General features: G+C 29.7%; 1 protein-coding gene across 1 annotated transcript in view; it reads left to right on the top strand.

The window, feature by feature from the left end:
• Nucleotides 1-221: 221 nt before the first annotated feature.
• The window catches only part of LOC128174459 (uncharacterized), a 51,136-nt gene continuing 32,975 nt past the window's right edge, over nucleotides 222-18,382 (top strand). Inside the window, exons 1-3 of the mRNA XM_052840013.1 lie at nucleotides 222-370; nucleotides 17,006-17,195; nucleotides 17,305-17,415. Coding sequence (XP_052695973.1) covers nucleotides 299-370; nucleotides 17,006-17,195; nucleotides 17,305-17,415 — 373 coding nt within the window. The 5' untranslated portion in view covers nucleotides 222-298. The remainder of the gene's footprint in view (nucleotides 371-17,005; nucleotides 17,196-17,304; nucleotides 17,416-18,382) is intronic.

Below are 18,382 nucleotides of genomic sequence, written 5' to 3'. Positions count from 1 at the left end.
ATGTGGGCCTTTGAAAGAAATGACTTAACCTCAATTGAAATATTTCTACAAATTTGTATTCAGTCTTCAAAGATGACTAGTTACTTAAACTGAAATTTTGGTTTTGTTCCCTCCCACGGATGTCTTTCATGCACCAACAGAGTGAGAAAATAAATCCCTTGTCTGATGATACTCATGTTTTTAAATGCCAAAAAATGAGCTCTGTGAGGTTGCACCTAAATTAAGATTTCTTAACATTCAACTTCTTAAAAAAGAATAGACCAGGAAGGGAATAAGCTTTCAGCCTTCTTTAAAAGTCATGGAACAACGTACACAATTTTGTCTTTTAGGATTGGTATTCTTTTTGTTTTACTGTTCACTTTGCGAACCTGTAAGTATCAACTTTTCTTCACTATATACAAGAGATATGGTGCTAAACCATATTACATTTATAGTTATTGATACAGTTATTAGCTGTTATTATTTTGATCAATTTTTAAAATCTTATTTCGAGATTTCAAACCGCATAAATATATACAGTCTATACAAGTCTGAGAAAAATAGAGACACACGTGACCCTGTTACAGTAACCAGTCAATTTTTAACTGCATATACTATTTCTATCGAATGGACTCTGATCAAGTTAATTATTAAAACGTGTGATTTTAAAAAACATGTCTCCTTAATTGTCAGTAGGTGGCTTTAACATATTTCGATTGTTCAGGATAGCAAAAACAAGCTTAAGTTTCTTTTGTTGTGAATTAATTGTCTTTGTCGTGAATTCAGTTTGAAAGAAGATTCAATTTTTAATTGTTTGATTTTATCAATATCCCAGACAAACAAACGCTAGATGAGTGGTATATGCAGTTGACCCTAAACAAATTGTTTAATTTTTTTTGGTTAAGTATTCTTTAAATAACGGAACAAGAAAGATCAGATCAGATTTTCTGAAGTATCTTTTGAATTAACGACAGCAAAAGTCTATTGTTCAAACAAATATTTAATTTATTTTGCTATCTTAATTGGATTAAGTGTTCTACCTTAATTACATTAAGTATGGATAAGAAGAAAATAAAAATGTTATGTTAATTGTTCATATTGGTTATCAAATCTGATAGAATAAGTTAAAAAATTCAGCTAAACATTTATTCGGTAAAAGTATTCCTCTCAATTTCTGAGCATGCTTATCAGGAGAGTGGATAAAATGAGCAAGAAAGCCTTTACCAAGTTTCTGAACACTGGATGTGAGATTTTAATATTAAATATTGGTCCAGTAGTGAAACATCCATTTATACATTGAATTTTTGAAACTATGTAAAGAAAACATATTTTTTTAATCATTAATTGTTAAATTAGATGACTATACACTTCTAAATCCACAGATGTGCCGTCAGATATCTAATCAAAAGCGCGACAAAACCCCATTTTATTATATGCTCGTACTTGTAAGGTAGACTCAAAAGATTACATCATCTGTTAAATTCGTATTGTAATATGACCCACTTTAAACCCACTCCAAACACCAGCACCATTCTGATTCTCTTGCTTAAATCCATTCATCGTCGGTAGAGCGTGGTTCTTCGTTCTGTTTTTAAAAAGTTCTCAATACTTGGAATTTGTTTCTAAAAATTGTTTTTTGGGAATTCACGATTTCTTTGGGATCTGTAATCAAAACCGTTTACAAATAGCCCTAGGATATTTCGGGAAATTCCCTTTTCCTAATCACTGCACACATTGCTAGGGATAAGGGTAATATTATACATAAAAAGTGCTTTTTAAGCATGTTAATAATGTAAATAATAAACTATGAGATTATAAGATGTCTTGTAAAAACTTACCGATTATCTTATAGCTATTATATTGGACAGTTTACCTGTATAGGTAAACTAAAAAACTGTTCCAGGTGAACAACCTATAAAATCATTGCATACCCGTCCTAATAAATAATTGTTTGCGTTGTAGCGGATCTAGAGGGGGTTCCTGCTACCCACTCATACTGAAAAATTTAAACTTATTTTATAACCAGATTGTAAATTTACAAATGGTAGGACTCGGACCCCTAACCCCAACCAGGTAAACAAGATCCCCCACCCAATCTCCACTCTCGGAAATATCTAGATCCGCGCATGCAATATTGATTTCATACTACCATGCAGTTTACATCAAAAGTGTGCTTAGCATAGTCCATTGACATTCCTATCCCTAGCTACCTCAAGAGTCTTCTAAGCATGAACAATTACAGTTTTACAAGTGAAATATAACAAATACAGACAGTCAATTACAGAATTGTTAGTTACGTGTTTTTATTTTCGTTTCATAAAAGATGTGAAACCAGGCTGTTTTTGTAATTTAAAGTCATAGGAGAGGTGTGCACTAAGAGGACAATCACAATTTTTCATACGAACCTTTATTTAGTTTTTCTCTTTGTCCACAATGAACGCAGGTTTATAGTTTCTAGTTTCATCTGTGACTATGTTAAACTTTATTTCAATGTCATTTTTTTTTTTACGAAGAATACGGTACTGTATGAGATTTCATGGTCTGGAATGCTTTGGTGTGACAAATAATCCTTTTAGACATGTATGGAAATTGGAAAAGTAAACCCCAGAATTATGATTCAATGTTCAAATCGCTCATTTAAATACATTGTTCTCATTATGATAATTCTACAAACGTGTCTTCAATATTACATTATTCTTAAATCTGTCTTTAAAAAAGGAACAAACGCTGGCTCGATATAAACACAAGGTCGATCGGAAAATTGATATTACATAAAATTACAAAAAAAAAAAATCCCATTTCGTGAATAAATGATTACTTGAATCGTAAAACGATATTTACTATAGTTAAGAGGGATGGATGGTAATTACATTGATCTCTTTGAGAAGAAAAGCTCAACACACTAGTAAATTTTTTGATAGGCCAATGAAGTTTTTTTTAAAATGCGATTGAACAGAAATAAGACCTATCTCGCCTTTTAATCATTTAATACTTTTTTTTTATAGATTACAATTTATTTTAGAATTCTATGTTGTGTAAGTAAAAATGGCTTATTCATTTTTTGATCGTATATTGCATATCGATTGTTCATAACAAACTGCAGATGAGTATTTTTGTAATTTTTTCTTCAATTGGTTCAAATTTAAACAAGTATTCCTTAAAAGAATGATCGGCATGGGCAGCATAAACTGTTTTTATGGCATGCCAAAAACATAAAAAGGGTTGATCGCGCTGTTGTGTTGCCTTCAAAAATACCAAGAAACTTTACATTTAGTAGAAAAAGTACATTTTTTAATAAAATTCTTGCGCATGTTAAGAAAAAAATAGGAGCATTATTTAAATCATTATATTACTGTATAAATGTATAATCTTACGTCGAATACATTAAAAAAATGTTCCATAGTTAAACCTCTTTTGATTAAAGACTTACATGAATCTGTCATTGCAAAGTTACAAGGTTGCGCAATAGGTAAAGTTTATCGGATGCCTCATAAGGACACAAATGTGATCGACCGTCGACCGCTAACAGAAATTACAATTAATGTAACATTCTGCATTTTTATTTTAACTTCTTTGTTAAATATCAAACTTTGATATGTGCTTGATGCGACTGATTATTATTCTTTAGATTTGAAAGATATGAAAGAATAAAGAGTTTAGATTTCAGAAATATCTTTAAATTTAATAAATTAGAATCTTGACCAGATTATTTTGGCATGTATTTAATCATAATTACTTTACGCATCAACTAAGACCAAAATTTCAGCTTTGCAATATCCTGTTCGTCGTAAAATATTTTTTTTTCGGTTTCAAATAAAAATTAAAATAATTGAAAGCCGATATCAGTCTCTGTTTTGTATTGTGTATACATATGATACATAAAATAATACACTTTTGCCAAAATGTAGGTTGTCGACAGGATTCGAACCTGCACGGGAGACCTTAAGGTACAATGTCCCTATGATAAGAGAGATAACTTCTGTAGAAAATAATATCACTTTGTTTCTGTTAACTCACAATTATTAAGGCATGTAACAACAAGGGAGATGGTGCTGGGCCCCAATTTATGTTGGAAGGCGATACACTTATTTAAATTCAAATATAGAAAAAGAAAATTTGAACGGAACGAACTGAACCCCAGGGCTCTTTTGAATCAGGTGGCAAAAAGTATAGAAAACTTTTTAAAAAATATTACAAGAAATGTATCATAATGATGAAGTATTTATGAGGCAATATCTACATGACTATTCCTCCCTCTCCCACCTCCCGATGGATTAATTCTGTTTTTAAATAAAACTGAATTTTATGTACTTGATCAGAACATGAACAGTTCATTTTTGATGGTTTAGGCCAGAGAATATTTGGAAGGAATATTTTTATTTCTCTATATAAAGCTCGTTCACAGAGCTGAATTAATTATAATTGGGGAAAATGTGATCAAGACAACTATTACAAATTCTATACTTGGTTACAATCGTTTAAAACTTATAACATTTCAAATGTTTAAAATTGAATAGGGCTTTTCTATTCTGAGAGAGCAGATATGGGAAAACAAAATTAAAAAACAAAACAAAACAACATCTCATTCGATTCAAGGCAATAAATCCCTATATTGATATTATACCAATTACTGGAAGATTATTCGCTTGATCCACTTTTTGTGTTATAACAACATTTATGCTCTGGTTTACATTTTTAGGATTTCTTAAATATATGGATCCATTTACTACTATCTTATCCAAATTTAAAAACAGAAAACCTTTTTCTGAAAATTTAGAAACTGTGGCAATTGATCATGCACTGTATGTAAAACACGTATGTAAAACCTTCAAAAGTCTATGATAAAGAAAGATAACTCTTGCTGATTGAAGCAATTTTTGTTGCAAACCTATACAACAAAGTGCTATTCTGAACTAAAATGCAGCGCTTCAATATGTTTTGTAAGATGAAATGAAAATGTATATAACTATATATTATTTTCATATACATTTTAGATTTTTAATTTTATGCTACAATGGTAAAATTTTGCTTTTTCTAATCAATATGTCTAGTTTTCTTCATATCATGATTACACATTTTATAAATTTTTGAAAATTCTAGCAGCGCTTTATCACTTCAGCTTTTTTTTTATATGAATCGATTGATACTGACTTTGATGAAAATCAATATGAAAAATGTTAATAATATATGGCAAAATTAATAGCAGAGGGATATTACACCTTAACTCCAGCCAGGGGTATGTAAGGAAATGGGAGGAGCTAACTTTGAAAATCACCAATTTTTGACATGTTAACCACAGCAGAGAAATTTTGAAAAGTTATCTTATGTTCAATTTTTTAAATATAATAAAATTTGGCATGATTGTGTTTTTCAATCTCTTATGTCTATACATTACGGGTAAAGATCTTAAGAATGATTTTAATATCAAAATTCATATTTTTTTCATCTGAAGTGATGATTTCAAATTTCCACTGCTCTGATTAAAGGAGTTTGACCCTAGTAAAACGGATACCAAATGACTACAACAGAAATGTTATCCATGGATACAGAAACAAACAATTTAGAAAATGCCTTTTTAAAATCATTTTGAACACAAACCATAAGTGATTGCAACAGTTTCAACTATAAAATAATCTTACACAAAATATTGTGATTCTTATATTATAGAAAAGTTTTCATGGCAAATGAATTGTTTAAATACGTTAACACTTAAAAAAACCCAACAACAAAACAGTATTATCAGTTTATCAGGCATAATCAAGTTTTATGTAAGGTGACGATATTCTTAGTTATCATGAATTTTTCAAATACAGCTGTATATCTATTAGTTGGTGAGACCTCTATAGCAAAATACTTTGAACTGTATATGTGGCTTATATAAGAGTTGTAGGGATAGCGGTGCTGAAAGAGAAATATGGCGAACAGTCCCTTTTTACGAGAAGTGTTCAGCATTAAGTTTATTTGAAAGTTCATCTTGAAATGAACTTGGTCCTTCACGTGTCAAACGTGTGAAGCCCGAAAGACCATTCAGAAGATTTCAATACGTATCATTCGAGTGCATATCTCGGTGAACTTTTAATTTATAAATTGTTTATAACAGTATTTCATTGCATATTTTATTCATTTGATTATATTTGAATATATGATAATTTACGAATTTGAAAAAATGATAAAAATTTCCTCATGAACATCAAACACGTTAGAAGGAGTTTAACATTCAACATTTTTTAAAGAATAAAATGTATATTTGATACAAATAAAACGTCAATCAACACAGTTATAATTACACCCACTAAGTATGTTTCTTTTACTTCTAACGGAAACTTACTGTCATTCACAGCTGAATAAAAGGTCTGAAATCTATTTGACCCAGTTCTAACCATGCAGTTAAGATAACCTAAGAAAAATCACGAATTGCACAAAATAAACATAATGAAGTCAGACTCAAATTTCCCTAGAAGACGTTATCCGTGTCAGGGGGTTATATAATTTTTATGCAATGATCTTTACTTTCAAAACCCTCATTAATCATCAAACAACAAATTTGTTGTGTATATTAACATCTTTTTTTTTAAACAAACAATACATTATTTTTTACAAGAACGTGCATTTAACTATATTTTTATTACTGTACACCTGAATCTGATATAAAAAAAAAAAAAAACAGGCATGTCGTAATTTTTCTGCAATCTCGCTACCATCATATTGTGCATGAATCTTCAAGAAAGCAATTTATATTTTATATAAATTATTTAAAATAAATTGACAGAATACAACGTGAAAGACATCCTCATGTACCTGAATATTAAAAAAAATTAGAATACCCAATAACCAATATTTGCTTAATCCTTTAGAGGTTATACAAGATTATTTTATAAGTTTCTGAAATTATGATAAGAAATATACAGTTTCTATCATTCTAAATTAACTCTAAGACTGCGATCATGTGTTCATGGAATAAAAATCTACTTTTGATATCAAAATACATGTTTGATCTCTGCAAAGGCCGGCGTTCTAAAAATATGACTAAATCTCAATGGACATATTTATACAAATTGGTATTCAATCTCCAAAGATGGATAAAACTTAAATTGTTGGGTTTTTTCCTCCCACGTAATGCTGATGCATGGATATCCTTTTTGGTCCAACAAAGCGAGAAACCAAATCTCTGTCTAATTATACGCATATTTTTAAATGGCACAAAAGAATTCAGAGAAAACATGCATAGAATGTGCAGATGAGGTTTTACCTAAATAAAGATTTCTGTACGTTCAAAAGTGCTCTTATGAAAAAAAAACATAGGAAGCTACAAAGCATAAACCCTTCTTTAAAAGTCATGAAACTACAAGCACCATTTTGTTTTTTACGATCAGTATTCTTTTTGTTTTACTTTCCACTTTGCCAGCCTGTAAGTATAAACTTTTCTTAACTTAATAAATACAAGACGTCAATTAATACGGTATGTACAAATTTTAAAAAATAGATACACTCTAGGTATTTAAGAGAGCCAGATAGTCGAGGCTATTTTTATAATATTTTTATTTCCTTAAGAAGAAGATCCCTGTATAAAGATATAGGAAAATGTTCAAATTTAAAATCTGAATTTTACTTAATATTTTTTTCTATAGTATTAGATAGCAAAATCATATTAAAAAAAATTTCAGTAGATCTGATGGTGACTTTGTTGACCATCCAGCCTCCAATAGTACGGTAATTAGTCTATTGATAACTGTATATACAATTTCTATCGATATATCAACGTTAATGGACTCTTGTCACGTGAATCATATATACGATGTTCATCTGCCATCTTAATTCACTTAAAATCCTTTTGGTAAATATCTAAACATAGCTTTAAAAACTATCATAAATTATCATCATGGTTGCATGTGCCTACGTGTATTTTGAAATACAATTGTCAGAATCAGTTGAAACATGTAATTTAAAACACAGTACTAGTTAGATGTGTCTTTGAATTAAGAATGTCTTTTTTAAAGTGTCTTTAACTGTCAATAAGTGGCCTTTAAACGATTGTTCAGGTAAGCAAAAAAATCTTTTGATGTGAATTTGTTGTCTTTGTCGACTGTGAAATTAATTTGAAAGGACTATTATATTATATATTATATGTATATAATATTTCTATTTGTAATATTATATCAATAACCCAAGCACACGGTAGGAGGTACATGCAAGTTGGCACTAAGGAAATTTTTAACTTTTTTTAAAGTTAGATATTCTTTAAAAACCCTAATAAAAAAGGTTAAATCAGAATTTTTAGACTATATTGAACTCTGGCGTAGGAATACATACGACTACAAAAAAGATTTAAATTGTTCGAACCATTTAAAATCTGACTATTTTCAAGGTATTTATAAATAAGTTTCCTTGAGCAGCAATGATTTGTGCTGAGGTCCAAACACTGTTTCACTTTCGGTTTGTCTGGGTAACTGCATAGGAGAATTGATTAAAATCAACTCCCAAAAAACCTGTTCTGTCAATTGTTCAAATTAGTTAACAAGTCTGATAGAATAAATCAAAAACAATTCAGCTAGACCATTCAGATTGTGGATGGAAATGACAGATCCAAATGTTTTTATAATATTTTTTAACACAATCAAATAGACAGTTATGTAAAATACATGTAATAAGAAAACTATTTCACGAAGAATCATATTATCTCTCTAATGTTGCAGACTTTATTGGTGCTCCTGTATTCACAAAGCAATATGAAATTTTACTTGAATTTTAATGGTGCATATTCAATAACAAAATCAATGTTTTATACAGTTGTGTTTCTAAACAAAGAAAATAATTCGATATTTTATTAGTTAATCTTCTCTGTATGTAAAGGTTTTAAGCATGATCTTGTGATTACAATCACAACAGTAAAATACCACTTATAAAATCTGAATCTAATAATATCTTTATTTAAGACAGAACAATTCTAAAGAAATATATGATCTTTTTAGGTCTCAAACACGAAGGTTATCGTGTGTACAAAGTAGACTTGGGACTCTTAACTTCAATAAAATATCATCTGGAAACATGAGCTCATTAATGTTGGTTTCCTAAAATACATGTTTATCATATTTGATAGTTAGATACAAAGTCTAAAATATGTTCATATGAACTAATAACACTATTTTTCCGTTCGGCGTTTTAGAAAACCGATCAGCAAAATTCAATGAAAAATTTATGCAAGGAAGATTCATAAAAATACCAATAAAACACCTAATACCGGTGTCCGCTATTCTGTTTTCACGCTTTAACAACGCATCTGTTTGTAATACTGCAGTCATAATTATTACACAAAGCGGTATTTAAAAACCAAATATTTTATTCCGAGTTTGAATGAGATCCTTGTATATTTAAAGAAGACGCAATGGGCATCAAAATACGATTACGACAATAGTAAGATATACCTTTTGACCCTTTTTGGCAAAAATAACTTCGACTGAAATACTTTGACTTCATTTAAAGAACCGACGGGATGAGGTTGTACCTATATTTAGATATGTAGTCTTTTCTTTGAGAATTGTCCTTTAAAGACAAGGAAGTATTCAATTTTTTTTAAACCATGGAAGTTCGAACAAAACTTTATCTTTTACGGTTGGGAATATGTTTGCCAACTTTTCCACTTCGCGAGCCTGTAATTACAACTATAAACTTTTTCTTTACCTAGAGCGACACAGCTCTTTATACCATTTCATGATTTCACCCTAATGATTTCAAATTGACTTTTTAAATCTTATCCAAAGTTTAAATCCACATAGATAGAAAAAGTTAATTATTAATAATTATATACATGTACGATGTATATGTCTTCCTAATTCATTTTAAATTGTTGTCATTAATATCTTGAACATAGCTTTAAGTGCCATTACAAATCACCACCAGGTTGTGTATTTCTACATGCATTTTGAAATACAATTGTCAGTATCAGTTAAAACGTGTAATAGTAGGTGGCTTTGACATATTTCGATTGTTCAGGATAGCAAAAACGATCTTCAGTTTCTTTTGTTGTGAATTAGTTGTCTTTGTCGTGAATTCAGTTTGGAAGAAGATTAAGTTTATACTTGTTTTATTATATCAATAACCCACACAAACGATAGATGAGTGGGACATGCCGTTGACCCTCAGAAAATTGTTGAAATTTATTTTGGTTACGTATTCTTTAAATAACCGAATAAGAAAGGTCAGATGAGATTTTTTGAGGTATCTTTTGGATTAACGACAGCAACATTGTTGTTCAAACAAACATTGATTAAATTCTGCTATTTTAATTAATAAGATTTAGCTCAATTACGTTATAAGTATTGATAAAAAGAAAATAAATCTGTTTTGTTAATTATTCATATGGTTAACAAGTCTGATCGAATAGTAACTGTTTTTTTAAAACCCAGTTTAGCTGGAGATTTATTTGTTAAAAGTATTTCTCTCAATTTCTGAGCATGCTTACTAGGAGAGTGGATAGAATGAGCAAGGAAGTTTCTACCAAGTTTCTGAATCCTGGTTGTGAGGTTTTAATGGTGAATATTAGTCCAGTAGTAAAAAGTGTATGTACACATTGAATTCTTGATCCTATAAAGAATATATAAATGAATCTTATTTTTCATTAATAGTAAAATAAGATGGATATACATTTCAGACTCTTCATCTCAATCCGTATATTTCAGTGTATACATGATGGCCAGTTTCAATCTGTGCTGTCATATATCTAATGAAACAGAACGACAAAAACCCTATTCCATAATATGCTTGTGTTTGTTATACAGACTCAGCAGATTACAAAATCTATTTAATTCATAGAGATATATAAACCACTTCAAACACAAGCACCATTCTGATTCTTGCATAAATTCATTCAACGTCAGTAGAGCGTAGTTTCTGTTTTATAACTTCTCCAGGCGATATAAAAGTCTTTTACACTTCCCTCTTTTTTAAATCACGACGTGTTTGGGATCTGTAGGCAAACCGTTTCCAAATAGCCCTAGGATATTTCGGGAAATTTCCTTTTCCTAATCACTGAGCACTAGGGATAAGGGTTATAATTAAGTGCTTTTTAATCATATGTTTATAGCTAATCATGAGATTATAAAATGTCAAACTTACATTAAAATCAGATTGTAAATTTATCGATGGAAAGACTTGGACAGGCACGGAGCATCGTTTTTTAAGTGGGGGGGGCAGTCTCATTCAAAAAATCTTGACAAGGAAAAAAAAAAGGGAAAATGTTACTTTCCAAAATCCTGAAATTCATAAACCGGGTGGGGTGGGGGGGGGGCTATAACGAATACCAGTAGTCAATTTTAGAACTATTAATTACGTGTTTTTATTTTCGTTTCATGAAAGATGTGAAACTTTTGTTATTTAAAGTCATACTAGAGTTGCGCACTAAGAGGACAAAGACATTTCTTCATACGAACCTATATTTAATTTTTTCTCTTTGTCGACAATGCACGAAGCTTTATATTCTTCATTTAAATGTGTGGAAACTTTATTTCAATGCCATTCTTAAAAAAGAATACGGAACCTTATCATATTTCAATAAATGTCTGGTTCTTCCTGGAATTTCTTTCATGTCATACAAGATTTGTTTTTTAAAAGATTTTAATCATTATGTAAGATAATTGGAAAATTATACCCAAGGAACATGATTAAATTTTCAAATCACTTATATAAACTAAAATATGTATGAGCAGAAATTTAGTCACTGCATAATCGATATACTATTATTTCTTTTTTCTTGCCACTACTTTGGGAACTGATGTAAATGATATTTGCATAATTTTCTAACAAAGACATTACTAAACTCATTATGATAATTCTATGTAACATACGTGGCCATTCGATTGATCTAGATACTCAGTAGTCGACGAAGCTACTAAAGCGTATTTATACACGAATTACGTCATTAATTACGCATGCATTCAAAACGAAAAAGCAACCAAAGTCAATTCGATATAAACACAGGAAAATTAATCTAACATAGTATAACAAAAACAGTTCGCATTCCATAAAAAAAATATTTACTTGACGCTGGATGGTAATGGTAATTTTAATACTACAATTTGTTCAAAATAAAATATATATATTTACCTCTTTGAGATTGAGAAAGAAAAGATTTTAGTTTAAAAATCATATCTAAATTTTATTTAATAGGTAGATATCTTATGTTGAATTCGTTGACCACCCAGTCCCCTAAAGGTGGTTCGCCACAACAGTATATTATTTGATGGATCAATAAAAAAAATATGATTTCACAAAATGAGACAAATCTCGGTTTTCATTTACTTTGTTTATATTTCTATGGAGGGGGGGGGGGTCCATGTATATCACAATTTTGCAAGAAATCAATGTTGTATAGCTAGAAAATTGTTCATTCATTTATTGATCTTATATTGCAGATCAATTAAAATAAAGGAAACCCCAGAAACATGATTCAATTTTCAAATCCCTTACTTTTAAAACTTATACATGTACGAGAAGAAATTGGACACTGCATAATCGATATACAAGTATTTCTTCTTTCTTACCACTTCTTTGGGAAATTATGAAAATTATATTAACATAATTTTAAACAAACACATCACTCATTTCACCTTATGTAGTGCAATAAAATTTAATATATTTTCACGTAGTTCAATATTGATATCTTTAACTATTGCGTATACATATGATAAAAAAAAATCACTTCTATCCAATTAATAGAGGTCGTCGACAGGACTCGAACCTGCTCGGGGAAACCCCAAAGGTCATGTTAACCATGTAAACAGAAGCAAACGATTTAGAAAATGTCCGTTTTAAACTATTTTGAACACAAAGCATTAGAAATTACAACAGTTTCAACTATGCAGAATTTGATAATCGTATACAAAATAATGTGATTTTTAAATTATAGAAAAGTTTTCAATGCGAATGAATAGTTTTAAAGTGTTATTGTGGTAACTTAATAGTACATGAAAGATAACATCATTATCATTTATTCAACATAATTAGTTTTATTTCAGGTCAATCAGGTGTATATATTTATACATTGTATATTATGTTTACGTCTATAAAATTTCGAAAAAATCATGTTTAAAAATTTGCATTGTTTTTATATAACCCCCCCCCCCCCCCCAGTTTTTATTTGTCTTCTTTTATTCTAAAATTGGCCATATAATATACTAGTATTTTAAATCAAAATGTCATACCTAATATATGATGCAATAACTCTCTATTTAATGTAAAACTGCTAGGTTTTGTAATATTTGTATCTTTAGTTTCCGTTACCATGCTAGCTGTTGCTCTTAGCGACAAATTTATTGTATCTTGCTACTTTTATAGTAATATGTATCAAAGTACATGCATGTTATATAAGGAAAATTGGTGACTATTCGCGCAGGAACTCAATATTGAATTTTCTTTAAGAAATGAACAGCAAGATTAAAAGTTCACTGTGAAATGAACTTGATTGGTCACGTGTCAAACCTGTGAGCCCGAAGGGCCTCTCATACATGTTAAGCTATTAATACAAATTAGCTTATATATATTAATATATGCGGTCTATACAAGTCTGAAAAAAGAGGCACCTGTTTATTTAATATTAGAGTAACCAATCTATAAATACATGTAACTGTATATGAAATTATTATTTATATATCACGTTAACATTTGAATGGACTCTTTTCAAGTTAACTATATTATATGTACGATGAATATGTCATCATAATTTATTTAAAATTGTTCTGGTAATTATCTTAAACATAGCTTTAAGTGCCACCACAAATCACCATCAGGTTGCGTATTTCTACATTTATTTAGAAAACCAACTGTCGGTATCAGTTAAATCGTGTAATTTGAAACACGTCTCTTTAATTGTCAGTAGGTGGCTTTAACATATTTCGATTGTTCAGGATAGCAAAAACAATCTTTAGTTTCTTTTGTTGTGAATTAATTGTCTTTGTCGTGAATTCAGTTTGAAAGAATTAAATTTTTAATTGTTTGATTTTATCAATAACCCAGACAAACGATAGATGAGTGGTACATGCGGTTGACCCTCAGAAAATTGTTTAATTTTTTTTGTTAAGTATTCTTTAAATAACCGAATAAGAAAGGTTTGAGATGAGATGAGATCAGATCGAATTAACGACAGCAAAAGTCTATTGTTTAAACATATTTAATTTATTCCGTTATCTTAATTGGATTAAGTGATCTACCTCAATTACATTAAGTATGGATAAGAAGAATAAAACTGTTATGTTAATCATTCATATTGGTTCACAAATCTGATAGAATAAGTAAAATAAAATTCAGCCGTACATTTGTTCGTTAAAAGTATTCCTCTCAATTTCTGAGCATGCTTATCAGGAAAGTGGATAACATGAGCAAGGAAGCTTTTACCGAGTTTCTGAACCCTGGTTGTGAGGTTTTAATGTTAACATATTGGTCCAGTAGTGAAACATGCATTTATACATTGAATTTTTGAAACTAGGTAAATGAATTTTTTTTTTCATTTATTGTAAAATAAGATACATGTAGATATACACTACATCTCCTCATATGTGCCATCACATATCAAATCAAACAGCGCGACAAAAACCCTATTTCATAATATGTTTGTAAGGTAGACTCAGAAGATTACATCATCTGTTTAATTCGTATTGTAATATAACCCACTTTAAATCCACTTTAAACACTAACACCATTGAGCTGTATTTTTTAGAATTTTATTTTGCTGCAAAAACCTGCTAGTATGATAAGTCTGCATATAACTTATACTTTTATGATAAATAAAATTGAAAAAATTGTTAATTTTTGTCAACGGAAATGTTTCTCTTGTAAGGAATATATAGCAAATCATTTTTTGTACAGGACGACAATAATTCAATTTTGCTCCAAATAAGTCTTCTTAACGGCCTTTTTCACAAAAATACGGCAAACAGAAAGTTAAAAAACATGATATTTTTGTCATTTAAGCAGAAAAGAACATTTTAGTAAAAAACAAATTCAACATGAAAAATGCAGCTCATATTGCTTTAAATCCATTCAACGTCGGTAGAGCGTAGTTTCTTTGTTCTGTTTTAAAAAGTTCTCAATACTTGGAATTTTGTTCTAAAAATGTTTTACACTTCCTTTTTGGGGATTGATGTCTGTAAGCAAAACCGTTTACAAAAAGCATTAGGATTGTTCGAGAAATTCCCTTTTCCTAATCACTGCACACATTGCTGGATAAGGGTAATCTTATACATGACAAGTGCTTTTTAATCAAATGTTCATAATCAATTATGAGAATAAAAAATGTATTGTTAAAACATACCGATTATTTTATAGCTATTATATTAAACTTTTTACCACTGTATAGGTAAATTAACAAACTTTTCCAGGTGAACAGCTTATAAATTTATCACATACACGCACTAATATGTTTGCATTGTAACAGATCTAGAGGGGGTTCCCGTCACCCACTGATCCTGAAAAATTTATTTTCGTTTTGTGAAAGATGTGAAACTTAGCTGTTGTGTAATTTGAAGTCATACGAGAGGCGTGCACTAAGAGAACAATCGCATTTCTTCATACGAACCTTGTTTAGGTTTTCTCTTTGTCCACAACGAGCTAGGTTTCTACTTTCAGCTATGATTATGTAAAACTGTTATTCAATGTCATTCTTTAAGTAGAATGTGGTATTGTATCAGATTTCGATAATTTTCTGTTTCTTCCTGGAATTCTTTGGTGTGACACACATTTCTTTTTATAGATTTGAATCATAATGGATTTCGGAAAAAGGAATCCCAGAATTATGAGTCACAGTTCAAATCGCTCATTTGTAAAACTAGACATTTTATTATTATGATAATTCTACAAACGTGTCTTTCAATGTGGTCTAGATAGTCGACAAAGGTGATAAAGCGTATTTACGCGAAACATTGATATTACGTTATCCCTATACATGTCTTTAAAAAAAACAAGCGTTGGATCGATATAAACACAGTTAAGAGACCTGGGTGGTAATGGTCATTGTAAGATTACATTGATCTCTTTGAGAAGGAAAGCTCTACACATCAGTAAATTATATGATGGATCAATAAGTTTTTTTTTAAATATGATTGAACAGAAATGAGACCAATCTCACTTTTTAATCATCTAATACATTTTTTTTAGATAGACCACACTCTTGTGAGAATTCTTTGTTGTTGAAGTGTAAAATGATCTTTTCATTTTTTTTAATCTCACAATGCATATCATTTTTTTCATGGCTTTGACAAATTAACAAACTGCAGATGAATATTTTTGTAAAATTTAAATTTAAAATAATATATGATCTGATCAATTTTTTTCGATCAATTCAAACTTAAACAAGTATTCTTTTAAAAAAGTGATCAGCATGTGATATCAGTTGTCATCATGAACTGTTTTTATGTTATACCAGAAGTAACATAAGCATAAAAACGGCAAATCGCACTGTTTTGTTTCTTTCTAAAAAAGCAAGGAACGAATTAACTTTACTGCAGTAAAGAATTTTAGTTCTAGCTTCGAAATTTAGACATAATAAATGTTTAACTCAGTCTTCAAAAATAAAGTTCCGAGTGACCACCTTCACTTTAAAAAGCACCATCACATAAAAAAGCACCATCTTTATATAAAAAAGCACCATCTTCATGATCCTCTCAAATTGTTGTTTAACTGTATTCCGCCTGTATCTCAAACGACTGTTTAGTGAGCGACTGGTTCGCTAGGTTCCTTTTGTCATCGAAAGCAAGAATTTTGTCTTCCCTAGATGGTCGAGTTGTTAGCGCGGTGGATAGTGGGTTCCGTAGGTCGTGAGCTCAAGACCCGGCCGACCCAATTTATCGATTTACAATGTTCTTTATATAGTTATACAAAATGTATTGTAAAACGTCTGAGGAAGAAATGGAAGCGCCTACATTTTGCGATTAGTGATATTTTTTAAATAAATAAATAAATAAATAAATAAATATATATATATAAATTAGTTTAATGCATAATTAGTTTTGTGTACTAAATTAATTGACATAAATTTCAGAGAAAGCTTGAGGGCTATGAATTCCCGGTATTTTCAACTGAAAGCTGTCCCCGAAATCATGCCGAGTGGAACGAGAGATCTTCTATTATCAACTGTACCCAGAGTAATGGCTACACATGTTTACCTAACGAAAACTTCACAGAGCTGTTAGAGTTTTGCTACGTATATCCTCGGATATTAATTACAAAAGGTAACCCAGCCAAAGAAAGTTAAGCAACACCTTATTTTAATGTAAATAAATTTTATTATATTATTTTATACAATCCTAAATTTTATTTTATACAATCCTATATTTTCAGGCATATGCCTTTACCTTTACAAACGATATTCGAGAGTGAATTCATACAACTGCAGTCACTTTAGATATGGATGTCCTGATTCCAATTATTTTACATCTGAAGTATATAATTGTAAGTTCAAAGATATTTAGTTTATTAATAACTGATTCGTAATTCGATCTATCAATTCTTTTTTAATAAAGCAATTATGAAAGAAGAGTTGAATTGCAAGGCAATATCTCTTACGTTATGATGTAAACAATTCAACATATAATATTGCGTTATGCATAAACGTTTATATTCAGGCACGCACTTTCTAATAAATATCTATTAAGTACATGAACGATATGAATTGTAAACTATTCGACTCCATTACATTTACATGCATAGAAATATGTGGAGGCTATACAGGACAGTCCTAATTAAAAATTAAATTCAATTTATTTTCATTTTTATTAATAACAGTTACATAACTACAAAATTCACAATTTGGCAAAAGTTTAATTAATCTTTGTTAAACTACAACTTTTAAAATTTTTATTTCCGAATGAATTCTTTTTTAATCGAACTAAATCACTTTATTACTTGTTTTGGACCGCCTAGGTAGTTTGTCTAAGACACAAAACATCTTTGTGAGATACGCTTCTTTTTCCATATTTGAACGGCTGTTGAAAATGGTTTAATATTAAGGCAAAATTGAAATCTAGTGTCAAAATGAAAATGATTTAACCAACAAACTTGGGTGCACACATTCCTCGTTCTAATGGAATAGTTAAATGAACGTATTAATTCATCAAATAATTAATATTCAATCATTATCGATAGATTTCAGGACATAACTAAAGTGGATAAAAAAGAGAAATCTTTCAAATGATATTGTACATTACGAATTGTTTACTTTAATACAGTCATTTAAATTAAAACGTTTTGAGGAATAAATTGATTCTGACAAGTTGAAATAAATATTTTGTATGTTATGGAACATGTTGAACCTAGTACACGACCAATTTAAGTTTTTTATTAAATTGAATTTGTAAATATATATTTTTAAAAGATTCTTAAATTTGAGATTTATTTATAAATTACATAAAAACCCATT

This window comes from Crassostrea angulata, chromosome 2 (assembly GCF_025612915.1).
Source record: "Crassostrea angulata isolate pt1a10 chromosome 2, ASM2561291v2, whole genome shotgun sequence".
NCBI classification, from domain to species: domain Eukaryota; kingdom Metazoa; phylum Mollusca; class Bivalvia; order Ostreida; family Ostreidae; genus Magallana; species Magallana angulata.
The sequence above is the reverse complement of the archived record's forward strand: the minus strand, read 5'-3'. Positions and strand labels throughout refer to the sequence as shown.